Source organism: Dendropsophus ebraccatus, chromosome 8, assembly GCF_027789765.1.
Source record: "Dendropsophus ebraccatus isolate aDenEbr1 chromosome 8, aDenEbr1.pat, whole genome shotgun sequence".
NCBI classification, from domain to species: Eukaryota; Metazoa; Chordata; class Amphibia; order Anura; family Hylidae; genus Dendropsophus; species Dendropsophus ebraccatus.
The window spans coordinates 39,633,585-39,660,956 of NC_091461.1; the positions used below are offsets into that span (position 1 = coordinate 39,633,585).

General features: G+C 43.8%; 1 protein-coding gene across 1 annotated transcript in view; it reads left to right on the forward strand.

Annotated features, from left to right (window-relative positions):
• SFXN2 (sideroflexin 2) overlaps positions 1-21,859 on the forward strand; it is a 35,107-nt gene extending 13,248 nt beyond the window's left edge. The window contains exons 4-12 of the mRNA XM_069980204.1: positions 3,225-3,323; positions 7,004-7,079; positions 9,885-9,970; positions 12,876-12,936; positions 14,235-14,301; positions 14,978-15,027; positions 15,857-15,906; positions 17,807-17,854; positions 21,347-21,859. Coding sequence (XP_069836305.1) covers positions 3,225-3,323; positions 7,004-7,079; positions 9,885-9,970; positions 12,876-12,936; positions 14,235-14,301; positions 14,978-15,027; positions 15,857-15,906; positions 17,807-17,854; positions 21,347-21,446 — 637 coding nt within the window. The 3' untranslated portion in view covers positions 21,447-21,859. The remainder of the gene's footprint in view (positions 1-3,224; positions 3,324-7,003; positions 7,080-9,884; positions 9,971-12,875; positions 12,937-14,234; positions 14,302-14,977; positions 15,028-15,856; positions 15,907-17,806; positions 17,855-21,346) is intronic.
• The last annotated feature ends 5,513 nt before the right edge of the window (positions 21,860-27,372 follow it).

Here is a 27,372-nt window from a genome sequence, read left to right on the forward strand (position 1 = left end):
CTAGCCACGTCTGGTCTGATCCTAGAAGAAGTTGGCTTCTTACTGTAGGGTCTCTGCAAGGATCTTCCAAGAAGTGACTTGTAAAATGTTCTAGAAACCCGGCAGTAAAATGTGAGAATTGTTGCTGAGGGTTATCTTTTACTATTTGTTATTTCCCAGAGGATAAATCTAGTTTTATTTGGCAGGAATAGCAGGTCGCTTATAAATAGTGGGAACAAACCCTTTTTCTCTCTAAACTCTTAGTCTGGGTTCACACTACGTTTTTCGTATGTGTTTTTTTGATCCATTTAAAAAAAACAAAAACGGAGGCATTTGTGTGCATCCGTTTTGATCCGTTTTTCCATTCACTTCCATTATTTAAAAAAAAAAAAAAACTGATTAAATGGATACATTTTTTTAATGGACACAAAAATTAGTCGACTATGTTTTTGTGTCCATTAAAAAAAAAATGATCCTTTTTTTTTATAGCGAAAGTCAATGGAAAAACGGATGCACGAAAATGCGTCCGTTTTTTCATCCTTTTTTCAAAAACGGATGTAAAAAAGAATTGCAAAAACGTAGTGTGAACCCAGCCTTACTGACCAGTTAGGCTACACTATGTTCAGGTCCAGTGTGCATTAACGGTAAATTTCCAGGACAAATTACCGACATGATATATTCCTATAAGTGAACGGACTGTATTTTTCAGCTGCTTGTAAGCCTGCCTGCAGTGTGCTCTAATTTGTTCACTAAATCAATATCTGTCATACGTGTTGACCTAATGGGGTCGGTTATAGGATATGCGAATCTTTGCTGTATACCCAGCTGTTTATCAAATGCCGCCCGCAGCTCCCTTCTCACGGGTCAGTTAATCATTGCCCATCTTGTCTGCTAGTGATAGGATGTGTAATATTTTAACTTTTTCAGGGTAGACACGGCTGATCTTCTGGTTTCTGTATAGATCAGCATAAGGATGCTATGTGCATTTAGTCAATAATATATTGGAGAGGACCTGTGGTTTCTGCAGCCTTCGAGATGCCATTTATCCTTGTCCTGGCTCTTACAGAAATGCACTGGGAGCACAATCTTGCATTCATAATTTAGATTTTTCCCTTGCATATGATAAAAGCTAATGTTTGCATAGTGCATTTTCATATTTGGCTGTATTTTATGATGCCCATAGAACAATACGTATTCTACAGCTCTGTACAGATTCTGCACCATTCACAGCAATCCCTGTCTCCAAGGAGTTTGTGAACTAAATTCCCAGACACATAGGTCCAGGTTGATAGGAAGTCGGCTAACCTGCCAATATGTTTCTGGAGGGGGGAGGACTCCCAAGCAAACACATGAGAACACACAGGCTCCACGCTGGTGTTGAAATGATCAGATTTGAACCCAGGGTCCAAGGGCTTCAAGGGAATAGTGCAAACGCTCCTATACTGCCTATGATGAAATGGCTCCCGCTCTCAGGACTACTAAGTCGGTTTGCCCAGGGCGTCTATATAGAATTAGGTGTTCCTGTAATGTTCTAACACACGCAGTGCGAAAACATTGGATGGCTGCCTTCTATAAATTTGACCATAGTGTGAATTTTAGTATATTACTGCAGATAATCCTCCTATTTTAACCCTTTAATTACGCTTTATTTCCTTTACAGATGGCCTGTGAAAAAAATGAGATCATTAGGAGCCTTTCTTTGATGTCTTTGTAAGCAGCCAGCTGCAGACATTTAGCACCACTGATTCTTCAAGGCCTTAAGGTGCCTTCACACAGAGAGATTTATTTGACAGATTTCTAAAGCCAAAGCATGGAGTGGATTTGAAAAGAGGAGAAGTCTCAGTCTTTCCTTTATGACCTGTTCTCTGTTTATAGTCTGTTCCTGGCTTTAGCTTCAAAAATCTGTCAGATAAATCTCTCTGTGTAAACGCACCCTTAGGCTGGGTTCACACTACGTATATTTGAGGCTGTATGTTTGAGGCTGTATAGCAACCAAAACAAGGAGTGGATTGAAAGCACAGAAAGGCTATGTTCACATAATGTTGTAATTGAGTGGATGGCCGTCATTTAATGGCAAATATTTGCTGTTATTTTAAAACAACGGCTGTTATATTGAAATAATGGAAGTTATTTACCGTTATATGGCGGCCATCCACTCAATTTCAACATTGTGTGAACAGATCCTTTCTGGGTTTTCAATCCACTCCTGGTTTTGGTTGCTATGAGGACCTGACATGAGGACCAAATACAGCCTGAAATATACATAGTGTGAACCCAGCCTTAGGCTGCATTCACACATTCCACGGACGTGGAATGCCTGTAACAGATTTCTCCCCCGCCCGAGCAGCATCTGTGATAAGATGCTGGTAGCGGGGGAACTGTACAAATATGTGCTGCGCTGTGATGACAGAGCCTATCTATACAGTTCCCCCGCTCCCAGCATCTTATCACAGATGCTGCTTGGGCTGGGGGAGAAGTCCATTACAGGCATTCCACGTCCGTGTTCCGTGCGGAACATGAAATGTGTGAATGCAGCCTTAGGGTACGTGCACACTACAGAATCCCCACATAGAACTTCAAGCAGATTCTGCCACACGCCCCCGCTTAAAGTTCCAGCCGTCCCATAGGCTCGAGTCTATGCTCAGGCAGTTCCGCCACCCGTTCAAAGAAATGACATGTCAATTGCAGTTCTGAACGTGAATTCTGTAGTGTGCACATACCCTTAGGGGTAGACATTTCTGTCACAGGTGGTCGACTGATTGTATGGCTTCACCTTTAGGCCGGTTTTACACATACAGGATTGCAGCTGATTTCTGCATCGAAATCCACTGATATCCTGTGTCCTGTCATTTTCTATGGGTTTATATACTCACAGCTGATTTTTCATTCCACTGCTAGTATGTAAAGCCCCTCCCCCCTTAACCCTGCGCTTCTTGGCTAATACGTTACTGCCAGCGCTCCTGCTTGCTGCTCAGGCTCCCAGCTTCCTGGTGGTCCCGCTCTGCCCTGCGGCAGAACACTGATTGGCTGGGTGGGACACCAGGGAGTTGTGAGTATGGGGTAGTTTATTATTTTATAGCCCTAGCAGGCAACAGTCAGTTTTTTGTTTTTAATTAAATCAGAGAATCCCTTTAAGGATGTGTTGTAAAACAATGCTGCACGTCATATAATATTTGCTTCTATTTATTACTATAGTTGTGTCTGTTTTTATACGTTGGTTTTTTTTTTTTTGTACATCTAAACAGGACAGTTCCTGCAGTAGTGTTTTGGCAGTGGGTTAACCAGTCATTTAATGCCCTAGTAAACTACACCAACCGAAATGCGGCCTCTCCCATCACTCCGGGGTAAGTTCTCGTCTTTTATAGTTTTTTTTGTCCTTATCTGGTATTCTGCTTCCTATAAATCCCCAACTGTCAACTGTCTGAAATGTTTTTAAGGTTGATACTCTGTTAGAAGAAGACACCTGCATATAAAAGTTCATAAAACATTTTTTCTGGTAATAAGATTAAAACCTTTCATCAAACTTTACTAAAATTGATAGTACAAGCATACATAAACTCCTCCTATACTCCTTATTCGTGTGAAAAACTGATAAATTGATCTAAAGACTGGTTGGGTATTGGTCCCCAACCAGTGTCTTTAGTGTCCTTGCTACATGTCATATGAGTTCTGACCCTATGTACTGGCACCTGCCTTAATTGCAGACAGATATTAACCTTTATATAGTGGCAATTTGTATAGGATATAGCATTTTTTTCAATTTTCACCCTAACATTAGAGTTAGATGTGAATTCTGCCTTGTACCCCGGGCAGTTCAGAAATTGTGGGCCCCTGTTAACCACAACCCCTCTAGCCCTGCCCCCACCTCACTAACCATGCCCCAACTAACCCTGCCTGTGGGGGCTATATAACATGTCCTCAGGCTATGTGAACTATAAATGCAGGGCTTTGCTGTGGCCATGTTTAGCATCCCACATGTAGAATAGCCCTCTCTGTAGAATCCCCCTATATAAAATAGGCCCCTCTGTGTTGTATCCCTCATATAGAATAACCCCCTCTGTGTAGCATCCCCCTATGTAGAATAGCCCCTCTGTGTAGCATCCCACATGTAGAATAGCCCTCTCTGTAGCATCCCCCTATATAGAATAGGCCCCTCTGTGTAGTATCCCTCATATAGAATAACCCCCTCTGTGTAGCATCCCCCTAAATAGAATAGGCCCCTCTGTGTAGTATCCCTCATATAGAATAACCCCCTCCTGTGTAGCATCCCCCTATATAGAATAGCCCCCTCTTTGTAGAATCCCCCTATATAGAATAGCCCTCTCTGTAGCATCCCCCTATATAGAATAACCCCCTCTGTGTAGCATCCCCCTATATAGAATAGCCCCTTCTGTAGCATCCCCCTATATAGAATAGCCACCTCTGTGTAGAATCCCCCTATATAGCATAGCCCCCTCTGTAGCATCCCATTCTATATAGCATACCCCCCTCTTTGTAGCATCCCCCTATATAGAATAGCTCTCTCTGTAGCATCCCCTTCTATATAGCATACCCCCCTTTCTGTAGCATCCCTTCCTATATAGCATAGCCCCCTCTGTAGCATCCCCTCCTATATAGCATAGCCCCCTCTGTAGCATCCCCCTATATAGAATAGCTCTCTCTGTAGCATCCCCCTATATAGAATAGGCCCCTCTGTGTAGCATCCCCCTATATAGCATAGCCCCCTATATAGCATCCCCTCCTATATAGCATAGCCCCCTCTGTAGCATCTCATTCTATATAGCATACCCCCCTCTTTGTAGCATCCCCCTATATAGAATAGGCCCCTCTGTGTAGCATCCCCCTATATAGCATAGCCCCCTATGTAGCATCCCCTCCTATATAGCATAGCCCCCTCTGTAGCATCCCATTCTATATAGCATACCCCCCTCTTTGTAGCATCCCCCTATATAGAATAGCTCTCTCTGTAGCATCCCCTTCTATATAGCATACCCCCCTCTCTGTAGCATCCCTTCCTATATAGCATAGCCCCCTCTGTAGCATCCCCTCCTATATAGCATAGCCCCCTCTGTAGCATCCCCCTATATAGAATAGCTCTCTCTGTAGCACCCCCCTATATAGAATAGGCCCCTCTGTGTAGCATCCCCCTATATAGCATAGCCACCTCTGTGTAGAATCCCCCTATATAGCATAGCCCCCTCTGTAGCATCTCATTCTATATAGCATACCCCCCTCTTTGTAGCATCCCCCTATATAGAATAGGCCCCTCTGTGTAGCATCCCCCTATATAGCATAGCCCCCTATGTAGCATCCCCTCCTATATAGCATAGCCCCCTCTGTAGCATCCCATTCTATATAGCATACCCCCCTCTTTGTAGCATCCCCCTATATAGAATAGCTCTCTCTGTAGCATCCCCTTCTATATAGCATACCCCCCTCTCTGTAGCATCCCTTCCTATATAGCATAGCCCCCTCTGTAGCATCCCCTCCTATATAGCATAGCCCCCTCTGTAGCATCCCCCTATATAGAATAGCTCTCTCTGTAGCACCCCCCTATATAGAATAGGCCCCTCTGTGTAGCATCCCCCTATATAGCATAGCCCCCTATGTAGCATCCCCTCCTATATAGCATAGCCCCCTCTGTAGCATCCCATTCTATATAGCATACCCCCTTTTTTGTAGCATCCCCTCCTATATAGCATACCCCCTCTCTGTAGCATCCCCCTATATAGCATAGCCCCCTCTGTAGTATCCCCCTATATAGAATAGCTCTCTAGTGAGACACCTAGTGGCCAAAATGTCTATTTTTTTTCTGGGATAAGAAGTTCTTTTTTGTAATTTAAGGGATTTATACGTATGTTAGGAATCACCAAGGCTAGGAGGGAGGGAAGATATTAAATGATTACTGGTGTTTAAAACAAGTGATGGCTAGGGGTGTAAAGTAATAAAATACACTATACTCACCTTGCTGAGTCCAGTGACAACACCCCAGTCCCCAGCACTGCCACTGTTTCCTTCGACTAAAGACAAGTTTCATATGCTCTTCTGATGATGATCTTACTACACTGCAGTGCATGGGAGCGCTGGGGCTGGACTCCGCAAGATGAGCATAGTGATTTTTATTTCTTTTATTTATTATAGGGATTTTACCCCCCTAGTAGACTGTCATTTTTCTTATTTAAAGGGGCTTGTACTCTTGACAGATAAGAGTACAATACAGTATGTCAATATTCATACTCCATCCTCCCTATTACTGAGGCCTTTGTCTTTCAACCCTATTTCAACTCCATGAAAATAGGTCACACTTAGTCCTTAAAAATGAAAGAAAACCATATACCAAATGCCTTGGCTCCCAAAGAATCTCATAATAGCTATTTCCTTGGAAAGAGGAGTTGGTTTTCTTGGAAAGAGAAGTTGTGGGGGAGTGTGGAAAATCACATCCAGCATTTCCCTGGGAAAATATCTTTTAACCAATAGATGAATGAAGAACACAATGAAATTAAATCCATAAAACTGTATGTTAGCAATAAAGTGACAATGATTATTTCTACATAACTTACTAATGCGATCATTGACAGTAATGCCTACAGCGGCCTCCAAAAGTATAAACTTCATTTACTTAGACTGCATGACAGCTAATCACAAAAATCTGCACAAGCTCGGACCAGTATATGATAACTGAGAAGTAGCGGAAGTCTGAAAGTTATGGCTTCCAGTGCTATCCTGCAGGCGAAAGTATAGCTATTCAGCCTTAACATTGTGTCTAATGTATCTGGTGGGACAGTCGCTATTGTTCCCCCATAATACATCTGTTTGGCCCACTATGAAGTAATTGAGATAAGCGGCTGCCAAACACCTCAAGCCATCTCCATAGGCAACAACAGCAGCCAACTTTAATGGGATCTCCAGACAAAAATAAAATATTAATGGCCAATTCTCATGTACATTTCTTCAGCTAATAAAATTCTTGTTAAACACTTTGCCACGGCTCAAATGTATATCCTGTCTTATCTTACACTTGCAGTCAGATTGGAGTTGCCTACGTAACGGCCACTGGAACTGCCCTGGCCACTGCTGTAGGACTGAACCTGTATACTAAGGTATGGAGAATGAAATGTTTGTGTGTGCTTGTGGTAAAGAATACAATTATATTCAGTACAATGCAAGTTACCGCTCACCGTTGGCTTCTTAGTGCTCAACATTGCCTTATTAGTGGTCATCTTTGCCTTCTTAGTGCTCACCATTGCCCTCTTTGTGCTCACCATTGCCCTCTTTGTGCTCACCATTGCCCTCTTAGTGCTCACCTTTGCCCTCTAGGTGCTCACCTTTGCCCTCTAGGTGCTCACCTTTGGCCTCTTAGCGCTCACCTTTGGCCTCTTAGCGCTCACCTTTGGCCTCTTAGCGCTCACCTTTGGCCTCTTAGCGCTCACCATTGGCCTCTTAGCGCTCACCATTGGCCTCTTAGCGCTCACCATTGGCCTCTTAGCGCTCACCATTGGCCTCTTAACGCTCACCATTGGCCTCTTAGCGCTCACCATTGCCCTCTGCTTCTTAGCCACTGTTATAATGCTGACTATACTAGGCTGTAGTGTTTATAGTACAATAATTTGAAATGCATCCATATTATTGTGGCAGGACTGAGGCATATATAAAATAGGCAAGCACCCCAGGCTCACTTGTCTAGCAACCTCACAAATATTAGCAAAATTGGGAGTACAGATTTTAATTTTTAACAAAAAGATGATTGCTGATGATGAGGGACAATATTAGATTTAGAAACTGAGGATAGATGATTGTGAACCCATCTTGTTGTCCTGATGATGGCAAAACCTTGTAAGAAGATTTGCTCTCCAACATGCCTGACCCTTTTGCCGACATCATTAACCAGAAAGCCGCCTTACATCTTAGAGTCAGCCAAACCCACCTTTTCTCCTAAGTGTATAGGGATCTTTGAAGGGGTATTCCCCCCAAAATGATTTTTACATTAATACGTTGCCCACCCCTAGCTTTCCATCTTTCCAATATAAAGTTATTATGGATTCTGCACAGTTTTGCTGTTATCCAGCTGCATTCACCCCCACGGATTGCATAGAATCATCAGCTATCAGTCCAACCTGCTCCTGGCCCGCACCCTCCGAGACGGCATAACGTGTCCTGCATCTCTTCAATGGGCTGGGTTAGTGATGAAGGACACTGACAGGGGATGGCTTCTGTAAGAGAGGGAGTTCACTGTCTCCCTTTTAACAGCAGCCACCCCTGTCACCCGCACCGTGTGGCCCCAGCCCCAGAGCTCACCCCCTGACTATGCCCCCTCACTCGTGTCGGCGCTTACCGGCGGCAACCTTTCCACCGTGGCGGCGCTTACCGGAAACCGCCCTCCGGCCCCCCCACCCGCTAGTATAATTTGCATCACCGGCGCACTCCCCCCCCCCCCGCCCCCCCCCCCCGTTATGGTTGTGCGCAGACCAGGTCACTCACGGCACCCCTGTCATCAGTAGCTCACTCGCGCGGCACTCCCGCTGGTCATTTGCGTAGGGGTACACAGGCGGCACCCCATACCCCTCCCCGACCCCCCCCCGTGAGGGCCACGGGTGACAGAGGTGCCGCACAATCATAAGGGGTGGGAATGTGCTGGTGTCATCCATGGCTCACTCGTGCGGCACCCGTGTCATCCGCCATAACGGCGTTCCCCCCCACACACACACACACACACACACCCGGAACTCGCCCGGCCCGCGGCAAGCACCCACCCCGTGACTCAAGCACCCCCAGATACAAACCCCCCCGTGTGACTCACCTGCTATTTCACTCAACTCTGCCGCATCACACAATCAACTCTACTATATCACACAATCAACTGCTGCATCACACAATCAACTCTACTATATCACACAATCAACTCTACTATATCACACAATCAACTCTACTGTTTTGCTCACTCAACTCTGCTGTATCACTTATTCAACTCTGCTATTCAACTCACTCAACTCTATATCACTCGCTCAACTGCTATATCTTGTGAATATCAGCTCTGCTACATCATGTACCAATCAGACATAAGCATTGCATGATGGGAGATGTAGTTTTCTGGCCGGCGCCATGTTTGATATAGATCGGCTTTCTAAAAAACTTGTAACTATGGAACGGAAGCAGCTAGAAAGACGGGAGACGGCTCAAAATACTCAGGGGGAGTATTTGGTGAGTAAGACTGGCTAGGGACTGGGAGCATTTTATTGTTTTAGCTCTTGGAAGGAATACCCCTTTAAGTTCAAACCCTCCTGTCCTAAGATACAGGATTCAGTGGCCTGAAACAGTGCTGTAGGCCAGTGACTGTTTGTCTTTATTAGTCATACATTGGTTTTGCTTACCTATGTACATTTTTGCATTCATTAAAATTTAACCACACACGGACAACTTATAGGACAATTATACATTGACCAACATTGCATGTCTAAGCTAATAGCCTGCTTAAGGAACGCTGAAAGTACTCTTGGGTACAGATACATTTGGTGATCATTCCGCATTGCATATCAGGAGTCTATTCTCTTCTGTCAGGTTTCTGTTGCTCTATGGGCAGAAGAGCAGAATTTTGCAGTAGTCCTTTCCTAGTACAATATTAAGAAAAGTTGGTACAGGTCAAATTACCCACAAGTAGCCCCCTGTGTTATGACTTGAGCCAATCAAAGTCACAGGACAACATACAAATACGTTATAAGTATAAGACATTTGTCAACAGCAAACTTTTGATGATTTTTCTGGAAGTATTATGACTTTTTTTTTTTCTACAATGGTCAAAATAATATGTGGAAACCTATAAAGACTTTATATATTACATTATCATGTTTAGATCCAGTATTAGGACCTCTGAGTTCACTGTTGAGTGAAGTTATTTTTTCCCGATGTAGAAAGCGCCGCCATTGATTGCCCGTTGGGTTCCCTTTGCTGCTGTTGCTGCTGCCAATTGTGTGAATATTCCTATGATGAGACAACAGTAAGTTCAACCCAAAACTGTATCTACTCTTGCTTATTCATCTAATGATTGATAATTGTCCAGTATCAGACCTGTCACCAATACCATGGTGCAGGGAACGTTTGAGCTCTTATAAAGAATAGCTCTGTTAAACATAATGAAAACAACACTTTTCTACCACTTGTGTTAGCTTCCTATAGACCTTAGTCTACAAATCGTCTTTGGAAAAAAAGAAGTGTCCAGAAATATTATTTGTACTTCATTTATTTGTATGACTGCATTAGGGAAACAATCGCTCATTAGACGATGGTAGTTCAATCTTTAACCAATTTCTATTTATTATGTATATACATCTATAGGCTATGTTCACACTACATAAAAGTACGGCCGTTGTTGCCATCGGCAACAATGGCCGTACTTTATGCAGTGTTGAACATTGCCTATTCCCCTATGGGATCCCGTCCGGAGCGTATACACATTGTATACGCTCCGGCCAGGATCCTGTGCGGAGCCACAAATAACTGACATGTCAGTTTTCTGCAGCCGCAATTCAATAAATTGCGGTCGTAGGTAACCCAGTCAGTTCACACAATGAAACGAGCGGCTCTGGCCGCTTGCTTCATTGTGTGCTGTGGGAGGTTCTGATGCGGGCGCACGCTGATGCGCCCGCATCAGAACACTGCGGATGTAAAGATCATATGGCCAGTCTAATACAATGTGTGAACCCATATGATAGCCATATAGTGTAATTGGTGTTGGCTGAACAATTGTTTGGCTGACTGTTATCTTACCCAGCCCCCCTGTACACATGAATGTTAGGAACGGTTGAATGTGCATGTATGTTCTATAGCAGGGGTGTCAAACTCAAATAGACAGTGGGCCGAAATTAAAAACTTGGACAAACTCACGGGCCAACCTTGATATTCATTGAAACGCACAAGCAGCATATGTGAAACTTTCAGAGTGGCGTGCAGCGTTCCTGGCACTGTCAGAGTGCATCACCAAGCACTTTGCACTACGATAGGCTCCCATACAGTAATAATTCCGCTGTTTGGTGTCATGTGCTGTAAAGTGAGTAGCTGTGTGGGTTGTCCCCGTATTTAGGATCCCTAAATAATATCCCCTTCTGTGACCCCCCATATAGTAATAATGCCCCCTGCCCTGCCCCCATAGTAACACCCACCATTCTACTCCCTCCCTCTCCTGCCCCAACACACACACACACAAAAATCATACTCACCTAATCTGGGTATGGAGCGGGTCTTCCTCTCTTCTCCAGCCTCTGAGCCACAAGGAGATCAAGGGGAGAGTAAGGGGGGAAAATAAGGAAAGTGGGGGATAGAGGTGAAGAGGCAGAGGAAGGGAGAGGAGGTGAAAGGGGGAGAGGAAGGGAGAGAAGGTAAAGGAGGGAGAGGAGGACAGGGGAGAGAGGAGGATAGAGGAGGTGAAGGGGGAGAGGAAAAAAGAGGAGGTGAAGGGTAATGGGGGTGAGAGAAGGTGATGGGGATAAGAGGAGGTTAAGGGGCAGAGAGAAGATTATGGGGGTGAGAGGAGGCGATGGGGTTGAGAGGAGAGAGAAAAGATGGAGGGGGATGAGAAAAGATGGAGGGGGGTGAGAGGAGATGGAGGGAGGTGAGAGGAGATGATGGGGGCAGAGAGGAGATGATGGGGGCAGAGAGGAGATGGAGGGGGCAGTGAGGAGATGGAGGGGGTGAGAGGAGATGGAGGGGGTGAGAGGAGATGGAGGGGGTGAGAGGAGATGGAGGGGGTGAGAGGAGATGGAGGGGGTGAGAGGAGATGGAGGGGGTGAGAGGAGATGATGGGGGCGAAGAGGAGATGATGGGGGTGGAGAGGAGATGATGGAGGCAGAGAGGAGATGGAGGGGGGTGAGAGGAGATGATGGAGGGGGGTGAGAGGAGATGGAGGGGGCAGTGAGGAGATGGAGGGGGCAGTGAGGAGATGGAGGGGGCAGTGAGGAGATGGAGGGGGCAGTGAGGAGATGGAGGGGGCAGTGAGGTGATGGAGGGGGCAGTGAGGAGATGATGGGGGTGGAGAGGAGATGATGGAGGCAGAGAGGAGATGGAGGGGGGGTGAGAGGAGATGATGGAAGCAGTGAGGTGATGGAGGGGGCAGTGAGGAGATGATGGGGGTGGAGAGGAGATGATGGGGGTGGAGAGGAGACGGGAGGCGCCGGCACTGACATCCCCCGGACCCGGCTCAGCTTGCCATAGTACCCGAGAGCGGGCTGCCGATATCCTCACAGTGCACTCCGACAGGGAAGGGGAGTCGGGGTACTATGTAGAGCTGAGCCGGGTCCGGGGGATGTCAGTGCCGATGCCTCCCGTGGTCGCCGGCTGATAGAAACGGCTCTGACTTCTCTCCCTCCCCCAGCATCACCCACACAGTATGCATCGCGGGTGAGCTGCTGCTGCTGCTGGAGGGAGGGAGATCAGAGCCGCTGCGGGGATAGGTGGCGGGACACTGCTGGGTGATAGCAGTGTCCCGGCACTAAAAGGGCCAAAAATAATAGCACCGCACGCCAGCTCTAGGGAATCATCGGATTTCCTAGGCAGGCCAAAAATAATGGCACCGCAGGCCAGAGTTTGACATGTCTGTTCTATAGGGAGGTGTAAGCCACAGCCAGACTGCTCTTGCACCAGCCTATTGCTCTGGGAACAAAAGGGTCGGCAGTGAAATTTCATCACACCCAACCCCTATTTCCACCAGCATCATGTGCCACTGGAGTATCTGAAGGCCCCCATATGCATTATACTTCCAGTGGCTTTAGTATTTACTGTATGGGCACCTTTACTATTAGCAATTATTTTGATCACTAACTATGCCAAAAAACGATAAAAAATGCGGATTCTCATCATTTAGAAAATACATGTTTTTTTGCAGTGCTGACATTTTTTATGTTTTCTAGAGAGATTCTCAATGGTATCGCAGTCACAGATGAAAATGACAACAAGCTCGGACACTCAAGGGTAAGAGCACTACACTCAGACATGTTACTGCTGTAACCTACTGTGCAGGTAGCAGAATGCGGCTAAACACTGGGAAGTTACACACCGGGAAACAGTTGTCTTTATATGTGTGAGATAAGGATGGCCTATATGCTATTTGTAGTGACCTGGTAAATAGTCACCCCTAAATTTGCACCCTTTAGATACTGTGGGCAGATTTTGTATGGGGGTACCCTGCCTGCTTCCCATAACCTTGCAGATATGACAAAGGATTATTTCTGATTATAGGCATGGTATATACTAGGGCAATGTTTACCCAGGTTCTGCAGAAGGAAGCAGCTGTAGAAGCTGTCATTATAACAGGAGGGAAAGCACAATGATCTGGACCTGCTTAAATACTTGGTGTGGGGGTGTGCAGTGCTGGAATGCCTTACCCTCCCCCATGCCAAGCCTCTTGGAGCTAAATGTAGGCATAGGGGTTCTCCAGGATTTTCAGGATAGGAATATTCCAGGTATTTCTGTAGGTCTGCAGTGTAGCAGTGATGCATCTTTACCTATCCTTTGTTATCCAGCTAGTTAGGATAGTTATGATTATCTAGTTAGGATAATACACACTGTTCACAGAACACTTACATTTCTACTGCAGTGCAGCCAAACTGAAGTGTGAAGTACCTGCCACGTTATTACAGTAAGTCACAGATAGAGGGCAGCACACACCTGCAAAAAGTGCAAACTAATGTTGGTGAAAGAGAAACATGTCAGCTAATACATCACTGTACTGATGCCTTAACACGCCGTAGTCACGTCTCTACACAAAGTGCAAATCCTCTCATGCCTATGCTAACCACATTATTAAAATCCTAATCTAATAGTAAATCCTGGGCACAAATATGTAGGGGTAGTGAGTGCTAGATCATTTGTATCTTTGTCTATGGCATTTTGTAAGCTGGAACAATAATATGTAATCTGTCAGTCATTTTATAATAAAAGACTAAAATAACACTGGTAAAAAGCCGAGATGCATATATTTAGAGGGGTTGTCTATGATTAGAGAGGCTTTTATGTTAGTGACATCTGCCGGGAAAATGTCAATTAACAGGTGAATGGTCATCCATGTAATTCATGAATTTTATAGACAAGTCCACCATACTAGACTGGCCAGATGTTGTGCCCTTATAGCTGCTAACAGAGAATACAGTAGATGCATAGCTATAGTCCACTATATTCATGATGCCTCTGCATCTTCTGAAGGGATTGGGCATTACTCCTTTAAGTATGTATTTGTGCTAACGTCATGTCTTCCTTTTCTGTGATTTTAGAAAGCTGCCATCAAGGGTATTAGTCAGGTGGTGGTGTCCAGGATTGCCATGGCCGCCCCAGGGATGAGTGAGTATTGTACTGCCCCAGTTGCACACCAGATATCATGTCTGCCTTATAACCTGCTGATCTATATTGTCTGTCTTAAGGGGAAAAATATATTATGAACATTCAAGGCTCCTGACAGAAAATTATCAACTTTCTATTTATTAACATTAGCCCTTTCAGCCACATCTATTGGTAAAGATGAAGGCTTATATATGGGGTGACACTGCCTCCTCTGCTCCCACAAACGTTTGTGTTGGGAACTGCAGGCCCTGCTGCACTTCCTGATCCCTTGCCTTGTTCTAGTGCTACAGTTCCATCCACAAACCCCCCTGTGTACTGTATATTGTTACACACACACACACATATATATATATATATATATACAGTATATGTGAGACAGGCGTACCCCTTTAATTTATCTTTAATTGCCCATGCACCTTCAATAACTATTGACTAAATGCTTGTTTGTTTGTTTGGCTATGATTCTTTCCATACACATAAATGGCCAAATGCACGTGTTGTGAATAAGAAGAGGAGAGGTAAACTTGCATACTTAAAGAACCCACCATGCCCGGTTTATTTTCACCCATAGAGATAAGCCAATGTCTGATCACCTATGATCAGGGCAAATCAGTAAATTTAGTAATAGTAACTTTCTTTTATCTAGACTATTATTAAATGTTTCTTCTCATTGCAGTACTATTGCCAATTCTTATGCAAAGATTAGAGGCGTTTCCCTTTATGAAGGTAAGTGGAAAACGCCAAACGTATAGCTGAACTTCTGACCAACATAGCTTCCATCTGTGAACAGGGGAGAGCGGGAGTGAATAACCGCCATTTGTAGCTGCAGCAGCAGGGAAAATACATTTATTTATTTCTGTATACACTATGGAGGAGATTTATCAAACCGGTGTAAAGTAAAATTGTCTTAGTTGCCCCTAGCAACCAATCAGATTCCACCTTTCATTTTCCAAAGAGTCTGTAAGGAGTGAAAGGTGGAATCTGATTGGTTGCTAGGGGCAACTAAGACAATTTTACTTTACACCGGTTTGATAAATCTCCCCCTGTGTCCCTATTAAATACAGAGAGTCACGTCCTATGGTTTGCAATCTGTGGATGACACTCCATGGGCCTCCCACAGTCATGGATCGTAAAACTAATAGAAGTCTAGGAGCCTGGACCACAAATCTGGATCGTACAATGACATGTCCAGACTTTTTGCTGTCCTATGTTACTTGCATTGTTCCAAAGCATACAATGTGCCAAAAAAATCTGTTTACCTTGTGGACAGTTTGTAAGTGATATAAGATATTGATATTTGCTATGAGCCCTTCTCCTCCATAGTCAGTACTTAGTTCAGTTGAGATGTGATCTCCACTGTCTACGTAGTTTGATGCTCACCCAAACATATTCCTATCCTGTCTAATAGGAACAGTACGTCACAAGAATCCTCTAATATGGAATCCATAATATTTAACTAAAATATTATCCTCAGTAATAATAGTTCAATTACACCTTATATAATGGTGAACGTGTTTCTGCTCAGTTGCCAACCTACTATATTTATTTTCTACAGAAAATCCATTTTCTCCACGCTCCTCTACAAGTTACATTGGCTGGTGGATTGTAAGTAACCTCTGCAGAGTTTCAAAGACTAGAAGTCATACTTCACCCTTAAATAGAATAAAAGTCATACATCACTGTTTTTCACTCAGCTGTCATGTGATAGCCTATGTGGTTCCTAACATTTCTATAAATCACTTAATTTACCAAAACAGACTCCTTATTCCAGAAAGATAGCTCTAAAGTATTGGCCGCTATGTGTCTCCATTCTTTGCAGAATGCTGACCACTGGTTGTTATTAGGCACAAAATATTTCTAGTAAGAGTAACAGCAAGACGGAATACAGTAAGGGCCCTATTCCACAGTAACGATAATCGGCCGGAGGGGCCCCATTTGGCCCGATTCAGCCGATTATCGTTCGGTGAAATAGAGAGAACGATCAGCCAATGACCGTGTCATCGGCTAATCGTCCATTTAGGGCCAGACCTAAAATCACTGTTCCCCCACCGCACATCGCTACGGTTGAATAGCGGTGCGCGGCGGGCGACCGACGATTTGAGAAAAAGCAGCATCATACATTACCTGTCCAGGCTTCTTCTCCGCGCTGTCTTCATCCCTGGGTCCCGCGCACTCTATATTCAGAATGGCCAGTCAGCTGACGGAGCACTCAGCCAATCACAGGCCGGGACCGCCGCGGCCTGTGATTGGCTGAGTGTGGCCTGTCAGCTGACCGGCCATTCTGAAGATAGAGTGCGCGGGACCCGGGGATGAAGACAGCGCGGAGAAGAAGCCTGGACAGGTAATGTATGATGCTGCAAGTGGGGTCAGGGCTTAGCATGTGCACTGTGAGCCTCCTGAGGCTGTACGTTGTCCATGCAAGGTAAATCAATGCTTCTTTCTCATCTCAGCAGCAGTTTAAGTGCAAAGTGTGTAACCCTTTACTTGCTGTGCTGTTGCTTTATGTAAAGAGTCCTGTATGCTGTATGAATCACCCCCTCACTTTATTCTGCGGGCTGTTTAGTCATGGGCAGCTCTGTGCTCAGTGTACTCATTCCTTGCTAAGCAGCTGCTGTTTCTTTCATTTATGCTCACATGGCACCTTGCAAAACTAGTGCATCAGCAATCCCTTCTCCCTCCATATGCCATATATAGTACAATACTGTGCACAGTGCCAGCCTGTTCAGTCTACTACGTTTTCTCCAGCACTATGTATGAAATAGCAGAGACGAATAGGTGCTCTTCTATGATTGGCCAGAGAGGTAAGGGATAGAATGTCCAGCTGTGAGCATTGCTGGGAAACAGCTCAGCCCCAGTTATACTACCCAAAATGGTGAGTATGAGAAATACCTGTGCACCATGGAGGGGCCCCTCAGACTTAGTAACAGCAATGAAAGGGCTAAAACCACCATTCTGCAGGATTAATCTAACAGGTATTTTAAAACCTTTTGAAATGACATATACGTTTGAAGGACCTGCACTAGATATCAGTTTTTCCTTTAGGATTATTCTTGTATAATTTTATTGAAAATATATGGAACATTTTAAATTTTCAATATTTGGACATTTCCATCCGAAAGTCAGGAAACCCTTTTCATTGTTAGAATCAAGTCCATATCAGTAGACTTTGTACCTATTCGTTTTTTTTGTTAGCCTTGTATCCGTTTTATTATTCTGTGCATTTGCTCTATTATTAGACTTGCTTCTTTTAGCCGATTTGTCTCGGCCAGTTACTTATTATGTCCTGCGATAACAAATATAGAGTTAGTAGATAGGGTGCAAGACATGGATAGATGACTGAATAAGTCCATCAGCTGTTGTTAAACTGTAAACTTCAGGATACTCTAATGCCTAAGTTATGACTCCATATTACTATACTGTCTGCCCTTACTATATGCTTATGCTGATTTGTTCTTGTCTGTCAGCTTATACTCCACTATGTACTCACCTCTCTTCTATTTTACAGCTTGCTGTTCATGGTTCCTGTTGCCTGCTCCTTGTTTCCACAACGATGGTAACGTCTTTCCCTAATAAGTCACCACAATATGAATAGTAATATTAGCTTTGTGGTTCTCAAAGATTATACCGTATATATAGAGATGAGACAATTTACAGTATAAGCGAAGTGAAGTGCTTTGTGAGCTTGGCAGTCGAGTTTTCAGCCGGCTGGCTTTGTAGTGCCGCTCCGGGTGCCTGGAAAAGCTGGATCCACTTTTTGGGAAATTCCTCCCAGTTTTCCAAGACTCAGGGGCTCAGAGCAGCACAGAGTTCAAAATCAGCCGGCTGATAAGCCAACTGCCAAGTTAACAAAGCACTTATACTGTAAATTTGCTCATCTCTAATTATATAGTGTACTTAAAAAAACATTTTTTTAGGTGTTTCAAGTAAATGTATTCATAGGTACATCGGTTGTGTTTTTTAACTGTAACATGAAGCTGCCCGCCGGCCCCCAGCGTGATGATCGCCCCTCTGTGATGTGGCCCCATTGATTCTGATGGAGCCATGTCACAGAGGGGAGGGAGTCTCATCACACTGGGGGCTGGAAGGCCTGCCCCCAGTGTTTCATGCCGGACTGGTGATTGGATGCCATGCATGGGAACTGGGCAGCGGTTCAAAAAGTGCAGTATCGGCATCCCCACACCGACTTCGGTCTGTTCATGTAAAAAAAAACAGAAAGTGATGTACCTAGTGGTGCATTTGTTTTAATGTGATCATCCCAATGTGTAAGGTTTAGATACTGCTAAGAGTAAGTGTTATTTCAGTACAGATCTTGATTTGGCTCTATCCACAAAAAAATGTCTGTATTGAATCAGATGACAGGAGGACATTGTTTTTGTGAAATGTTTGATCTGTTTTGAGATAGTTGTCTGTTTGTTTGTTTTTGTACTCACCTACTCCGATTCCCTATAGCTGCTGTTCCAACATTCTCAGTCGTTGTTCACTACCACTGCTTCCTGGTTTCTTTAACAGATTATCCCGCTATTTTCAATGCATCCTTAGCCAAATATTTTTATTTCTAATTGTACAAGACAACTCGTTTTACTCCTTTTAAAAAGATTGGCTACAAAAATATGTGGTGTGTATCAATCTAAAACATAACGTTTAATACTACTTTTAAAATATACGGACTTACAACAAAACATAAATTGGAAAACTCTGCCACATCTCAATCAATGACCACACTTAATCGATAATGCAGAGTGGGGACAAAGACAGTCACACTTACGGTTCTGATGTTTTCAAGGTCAGCCGACCCCAAACTCAGTGATGGTCTGGGAAACAAAAAAATCCCACAGTGAGTCACATTGATTACTGTACCTCAAAAATTAAAAGAACCTTGATAGCTGGGAAAATGCCCTAGTCAGCCCTTAATACAGACCAGGCTCTCCCTAGTCTGTCCCTGTCCCAAGACACAAGGCCATTGAAAAAAATCCAATGGGGTCTCATACAGACAGGGATCACATCACCATATTGCAGTCAGATGTGATCCTATCCAGACCCCATCTTATACCTCTACGCGTTTCCCTCCTCAGCAATTAAATCTCAAGGAGTTCATCAGGAGGTTAATCCAAAAGGATAAATACGTCCCTGGGGTAAGGATACAGATAGATGGAAACCCAAAGCGGGACCTGGCACCATGGATGGAAGGCAGCAGCAGACTGAGTGAAGGAGTCTACTACTTATAGCAGTCCATATAGTTTGCTCCACCTCCTAACATTAATTACCGATATGTATAATACACATGATTAACATACTATAGTCCATATTTTCTACTTACAGTCATCGTACCGATGATATCCATAGCTGATCAGCACGTGCATGCACAGTACACGCCGGACTAATGTCCATTACGAGCGTTATCCGCATCACTTCCGGTAGGTGACACGCACGATTCGCGTCACATCCGGTATCTGGAACGCACGGTGCTCATTTTACTGCGTATGATGGAACGCATCACGTGTTATGACGTGCGTCTTACATCACTGACCCTACAATACTATAGAAAGCCATCACTTGCTCTTAATGGAACGCATAGCGTCCATATTGATTGGTAACTTGGAACGCATGTCATTTTAGACAATAATATATATATTAGAATAGATAAAATTAATTTCAGACATGATAGACATTCAGTTACAGTAAATTAGACGTGTCCCTCAGCCGTATGATAGAATCATCAAAACTTCATTTAGATAGAATTCATAACCGGTAATGAAAGATTAAAACTAATAAGGAGGTGTGCTCAAAAACTATAAGATAAATACCTATAAAAAAGGCAACGTGATTAAATACATGATAATTCAATATTATATAATATAAAATTAAATGAATTGGCGGCGGGTGATAATAAGAAATCCCTTTAAATACTCCTTTTAAAATGTCCCTGTCAAGTTTTTAGATGAGGGCAAGAGTAATCATTTATCATTTTCACTATTTGCCATACGCTAATACCGAAAAAAAAAAAAAATTATGGTAAGTGCTCCAGATGGTGCCTCCAAAATATAATTTGTCTCCTAAATTGCCTTGTAATTACTAAAATGTGTTTCCCTAATGTAAGGATATCAGTATATGCCAATACCTTTAATTTTCTGTTCTGAGATATTCCTTATATTCTTGGGAGATCGCTCTATAGCCCAGTTGCCTCTTTGTTACTTTAGAGGTGGATAGGATTCAGTAGCCAGAGAGCCATGATTTTCAGCTGTGTTCAGCACATGGCTGCCTAGATAGGTATTTTAGAGTCTTTATGTGGGCTGTCAAAATGTGTCTGCTCTCCCCACTGCTATCTCTGTATGCAAATATAGACATAACCGTGTGGACAATAGGAGTAAGCTCATTGTGACACGATCTGCTGACTGTGAAGATGGGGATGTGGCCAGAACCTACAGCTCACACGGCTAGAAATACAGTAACAGCAGCAGCCGCTAGTAATAGTATATACATGGCTGCATCGAGGGTGCAGAAGGGTCATCTAAGGGTCGTAAACCTCCTCCACTCCCATCCCTTAGGGTATGTGCACACTATGGAATCCCGGCGGATCACCCGCCTAGGATACTGCAGCTCGCCCCTGCTTGCAGACGTGCACATTTCTGCTGGTCCCATAGGCTTCATTCTTTGGTTTGCCAGATTTCGCCATTCAACGGAAGAAAGAGTGGGTTCATTCTTTGGGCGGATGGCAGAATCTGGCAAACCATGGAATGAAGCCTATGAGACCAGCCGAGGTGTGGAGATGGTGATTCGCCGGGATCAAGTAGGTTTAGTTATGGGAGGGGTAGTTAGAAGGTACACTAGCTTTTCAATGGAGAATATAACCATTTTTTTAATGTTGTGGAAGCACAGACAGATATATGAAAGATACCATGTTTCTCCTTGACCTAACAGCAGTCAGCAGTTTGGAACGTGAATTGCAGCTGACTTCCACTTTAAAGGGTTAATACAGTTGTATTTTAATAAATATTGTGCAGTTCAGATAGCCCTTTACAACCTACTATAATTTCTTTTATTTCAGCTCAATGGCCGTGAGCAGTCTAGAACCCGAGCTTCGAGATTCTATCCAGAGCCAATATGGAGACAAAATTCAATACGTTTATTTTAATAAAGGCTTGTAACCATTGGACATAAACTCTTAAAAACATGGAAACCAGTTGTATTTTGAAGCCAGAATCATACTATAGTCTCCTCCTAGAGCTACCTACAGCTCTAATCCTCTCTTGAACCTCAAATATGAAAGAAAATACCGAAATTTTTTTTATCTGACTGATCCTTGTGAAGGTTTTATACGTTATTTCTCTTGACGTCTGTTGATATTTTTGCAGACTTGTGCTCTATGCTGACCACACTGAGAGATACTTTATATGTATGGTTCACAAGCAGACAAGGATATTGTAAAAATCCATCTGTCATCTGGAAAAAGTGGAATGATTGTAGACCGATAAAGTATATCATGTTGATCTATAATGACATTGCCTTCCCTTTGAATTCCGTCTATTGCAGAGCAATAAACCAAAGGTGGATAAACATACATGCTGAGTACCTGTCATTAAGCTCAGCTTAGAAAGGTGTATGTTAGGTGTAGAGCAGCCACAAATAACTTACTTGCATAGTTTGGGCCTTTTGTTCCCTTACAGCAGTGATTTTCAACCTTTTTTGAGCCGCGGCACACTTTTTATACTTAAAAAATCCCGGGGCACACCACCAACCAAAATGACACAAAATGACACTAAAACAGAACATATTATACATATAGTTAATAATATAGATTCTAAATGTATTTATACTCACTGGGCCTGTTTTCTTCTCCCCCCTGTGCTTCTCTCCACCAAACTTCTCTCCCCCTGCTTCTCTCCGCTGTTTCTCTCCCCCATCCCCATTTTTCTCTCCCCCATCCCCAGGTTTCTCTCCCTGTCTCTCCCCCCCCCCCTGTTTCTCCCCCATGCTTCTCTCCCCCATCCCCAGGTTTCTCTCCCCCATTGTTTTCTCCTGTTTCTCTCCCCCATCCCCAGGTTTCTCTCTCCCCCTTCCTCCTTACCTCCTCCGAGATGGTCGCCGCTGCTGTCCGCCTCACCTACTGGCCACCTGTAGGGCCCGGACGTGCTCCCCCAATCAGCGGAGACCGGGAGTGTGGTGCGCTGCGCACCACGCTCCCGGTCTCCACTGATTGGATAGAAGGAGCACGTTCGGGCGCTACAGTCGGCTAGTAGGTGAGGCGGACAGCAGCAGCTGGGCGATCTGCAGGGGCACCATAGTTTGGGGAACTTTCCCTGCGGCACACCCGACCAGATGCCACTTCCCTTATTAAACAAAACTAAGAAAGTATAAAATATTTACCTTTAAGGGTGCCTTCACAAATACAGTATCACAGTGGGTTTAATGCTGCGGGTTCCACAGCAAAATCCGCTGCAATATTGTGTAGTGTCATTCCCTATGGCTCTACATTCTTGCAGCGGATTTTTATTTGCTGGAGAAGCAGGCAGGAGCGTGGACAGGTAATTTATTAGCCCAGCAGCTGGTGGGTAACCTGGGCAAGAGCCACATTCTCAGAGTGGAATGAAAATCCACTGTGAGAATTTAGAGCCATAGGGAACGACATCACACAGTATCGTTGCGGAGTTTGCAGCTTGAAATCCACTGCAATGCGTTACATGTGAACCTACCCTTACTTAGGGTTCACACTGTTTTTGCTATCCATTTTGATACATTTTTCCATTGACATACATTATAAAAAAAAAAAACGATCAAAACGCATCAGTTTTTTTTTTTTTACGTACACAAAAAGTAAGGTCAGTTGCGTTTTTGTGTACATTGAAAAAAAACGGATGCGTTTTGATCATTTTTTTTTTATATAACTGAAGTCAATGGAAAAAAACAGATGCACACAAATGCAATCGTTTTTTCATCCGTTTTTTGCAAAAAGATATTGCATAAACCCACTGCTTGAATTTTATAGAGGAATGTTTTGAACTGTTTATCCCTTTTAAGATTATGTTTACAAGTAGGGCACTTTATAAACGCTAAGATCCTTCTACTCTCTGCTTGTACTCTATGGGGGGGATTTACGAAGAGTGACCGGGCTGGCGGAGCTTGCGGGGGCGTGATAATCATTTATCATGATTTACGCCTGCTCGCAAGAAGCAGGTGTAGATTTTGTACGCCGGGCGCAGATTCGGGCGCCCGGCCAGCCGGATTCACTAAGAGGCGTGTGGGGCCTAATATAAGACCGGCGTACTTGAACACAGGTCTTTGTAAATCCCCCCCCCCTTAATTCATTGCAAGGGTTTCTTCACTTTATTGGGTTAGCCACTCCATGATATAAACGTGTTAGAAGTGCCAATTTTATTGTCTGGAAAGGAACATGGAGAAAATCCTGTCAACTAGCAAAGGGATCAAGATTATCTCCTGCTTATTAGAGATGAGCAAACTTCGAGTATGTTCGAGTTCGTCAGAACCCAAACTCTTGGCATTTGATTACTGGTGGCTAAAGAAGTTTGATGCAGCCTTAAGGCTGCCTGGAAAGCACGGATACAGCCATAGGTCAAATGTTGTATCCATGTTTTCCAGGACTCCCTAGGGCTGCATCCAACTTTTTAGCCACTGGTAATCAAATGGCGAGAGTTTGGGTCTAGGTTTTTATGACTGAGTGCTTTACTCTTCTGCAGTGTATATTGGAGCTTGTCTAATGCAGAGACGGAGATCACAGCAGACTGCAAAGTGAAGTCCTTAGGCATGCCATTCTTCCAGCTACATTTAGAGATAGGTGTCTCTAAACACCAAAACCTTAACTAATCGAACATTTTGACAGGGGCACCTTAAAGGGATTGTCTGACAACAAATCCTATTTTCAGCTGTGGGATAGATGAACATATATTAGGATGTTGTCTTCAGCCCAACTTCCTGTCTGGTGTATATCCTGTAACAGACTTCTTGTTCCTGTCTATAGGGTACAGTAGTTCAGAATTTAGCCAATTCTATCTACAGTTAGAGATAGAGTTGGCTGTATTCCTGTCTGGAATGTCCTGGACACAGGAACAGGAAGTCCATTACAGGATGTACAACAGACAGGAAGTTGGGTTAAAGACAACATAGCAGACAGTTTTAATCAAAAGCCAAAACACATTAAAGTCCACATAAAGTTAGTAAAACAAACACCTTAATTACCAATGAAGGTTCATTTATTAGACAGTTGAACATATTTATTTTATTGTTTGTTTTATGCATTGTACATGACAACCCATTGTTGGGCTCCTGGCTTCCATGGCAAACTTGCAATTCTGTCCTGGGGCTCTGGCGGAAATAAGGCCCTATTACACAAAGCAGTTATCGTCCGTATTCGGCCGATAATCGTTTCTTATAATAGAAGACAACGATCAGCCGACATGCTAGATGTTGGCTGATCGTTGTCATTCAACATGTTGAAACATCAACAATCTAGTTAGCAGCGATCTGCTGCCGTCGCTTCATGTAATAGGACCTGTGGCATCAGACCGCCTGCTCGTACCCGCTCACTGTCGGCACGTGAAATTGCACCTCTGAATCGCCCAGTGTAATAAAGGCGTTATAAAGGGAGCACCCTTCCCTTATAAAACTAGTTAGGGTCCATGGTCTGATCCTGCCCATTGCTGCAGGAAGAAAGGTAGAATTTCCTATTAATGAACAGATCATTATCCGCTCACATTGCTGCCTGAGCTGTGCCCTGCCACAACAGAGCAGCCTTAGAACGGTGCTAAATAGCAGAGTTTTGTCTTGCAAAAAAAATTCAAGGTGCATTTGAGTCAGCAGAAAATGGCACTGTTCACAGACATTTACAACTGTGCATTCTAGATAGAAAGCCTATTATCAACTTGCTGAGTTATAGTTTGAGGGGTGTGAACTACAAATAACTAAAAGTTTGCTCTCTTACAAAAAATAATTTTATGCCATTAACATTAATTATTCTTTTGTGAGATGTGTGATGTTGTACTATATATTTGTGTTGGACCGCACAGAGAATGGGCATCAGGGAGCTGGTGAGCGTTTGCACTGAGAAGGGTTGGTTCATCCTATTTATGTTGATAACAATAAAGACGAAAATCCAAGATGTTATCCTGCAGGTAAGGAAGATGCCAGCAGGGACCATTGCCTTGACATCCTGTGCTGATGTGACAGTGATTTGTAGGTGTTGCTAGACACATCTTTAAAAATGTTTAGAGCCAAATGATTGGGTGTGTGCAAGGTAAGGTGCGTGACAAGTCAGGCGGCCTGTTATTAGTAAGAGCAGAGGTCTGAGCCTATTCCAGCTGCCAAGAAAAGTGCCAGTGGGCTGAAAGAATGCTGAGGGAGTCACGTGAGCCTAAGGAAAAGTTTAAGAGTGAAAGCTTTTCTGTAGGACAGTGTATGCTGAAGCCGGGACCAATAGAGTCTGGGCCACTGGTAAGAGTGCACTGTAGGGCCTCAAAGCCTCTCATAGGGGGAGATTTATCAAACTGGTGTAAAGTAGATTTGGCTCAGTTGCCCCTAGCAACCAATCAGATTCCACCTTTCATTTTTCAAAGAATCTTTGAGGAAAGAAAAGTGGAATCTGGTTGCTAGGGGCAACTGGGCCAGCTCTACTTTACACCAATTTGATAAATCTCCCCCCCCCCCCCATAGTGTTTCTGAAATGAGTGAACTGTTTACACGCTGCTGTGGTGAAAGTATGTCATAAGGGATAAATGGCACCATTGGGAATAATTGCAGTTCAGCTAATCCTACTGCCCATAAGGCTCCAAAGCAGATTCAGCTCTGCTTACAAAGTTGCAGTGGCAGAAATGGCTTCTATTTCCATTGGAGCATCAGAATTGATTATCATTGATGTGTCAGAGAAGAAGCACCCTCCAATACAAGCTGGTGATGGCGGTATTATGGTCTGGGGAATGTTTTTGTTGGATTCTCTGGCCCAATCACCCATGTTGACGTCACTCTTAACCAATTTGGGCATTAATTCATCCTTGCAGATCACATACACCCATCTATGCCTTTCCTTAAAGGAGTAGTTCAGAAAAAAAATTTTCATTCAAATTAACTGTGCGGAATCCATGACTCGTCCCTGCGCTCCCGCTTCCTTCTCTGTCGGCTACATAGGCTCCATTCTATGGTCGGGCGGATTCCTTTCTCATTTCTTTGGGTGGACGACAAAATCCGCTAGAGCATATAATGGAGCCTATGTGACATGCAGAACTTCAAGGGGGAGCAAGCAGCGGATTCCGCACTGAGTTTTCCGTGACAATTACTCCGTGTGCATATACCCTTACTGTGTATATTAGCTGGTGGTCATGGTGATGTGACTTGACTGTGTATTATAATACAGAAGAAAGCATTGGCCACAACTTTTGTATGTTTGAATGGTGTGTGGATTTCTGGTTTCCTCTCACACTCCAAAAACGGCATCTTGTGAAACTGTGTGTGTCTGAGACTGGAAAATTACATTTGTGAACACCCTTGGGAACAAAGACCTATGTGCACGATGAACAATCCCCGTACAGTACTATGGAAAATACTGGGAAGTCTCTGTTGGCAAGATTTGTCAGTGGAGGTTCAAGTAGGTTAATACTTCATTCACACATTATATTTCAGAATCCCTCCCTTTATCATTAGGAGTGCTCTGATAAAAGCAGGTGAACATCCACGCGTTTTATAGATGGTAATGTCTGGTGGTTCAAACTCTATCTAATGTATTCCAGTTGGCTTGTAAAACCAGCAACATGATCTGCTGAATCATCAGGAAAGCTTTGTGCATGATGAACTTTTATAGATAAACATCTGCTTTACGGTCTGTGATGGTATCAGTAGATTCTTTGAAAGGGTGAATGAGGATAAAAAGAAAGGCGTTTATTGTCTGAATGCTAAATAGAAAAAAAAAATCTGGCATAGCAGAAACCACAAAGGCATAAATCCTCCATTACCATGTATTTGCATCCTATAAACGCAGTAGTGGTTCTTTAAAGGGAATCTGTCACTAGGTTTATGCTGTCTTAAATGAGGACAGCATAAACTAGTGACAGAAATGCTAATCAGATCGGT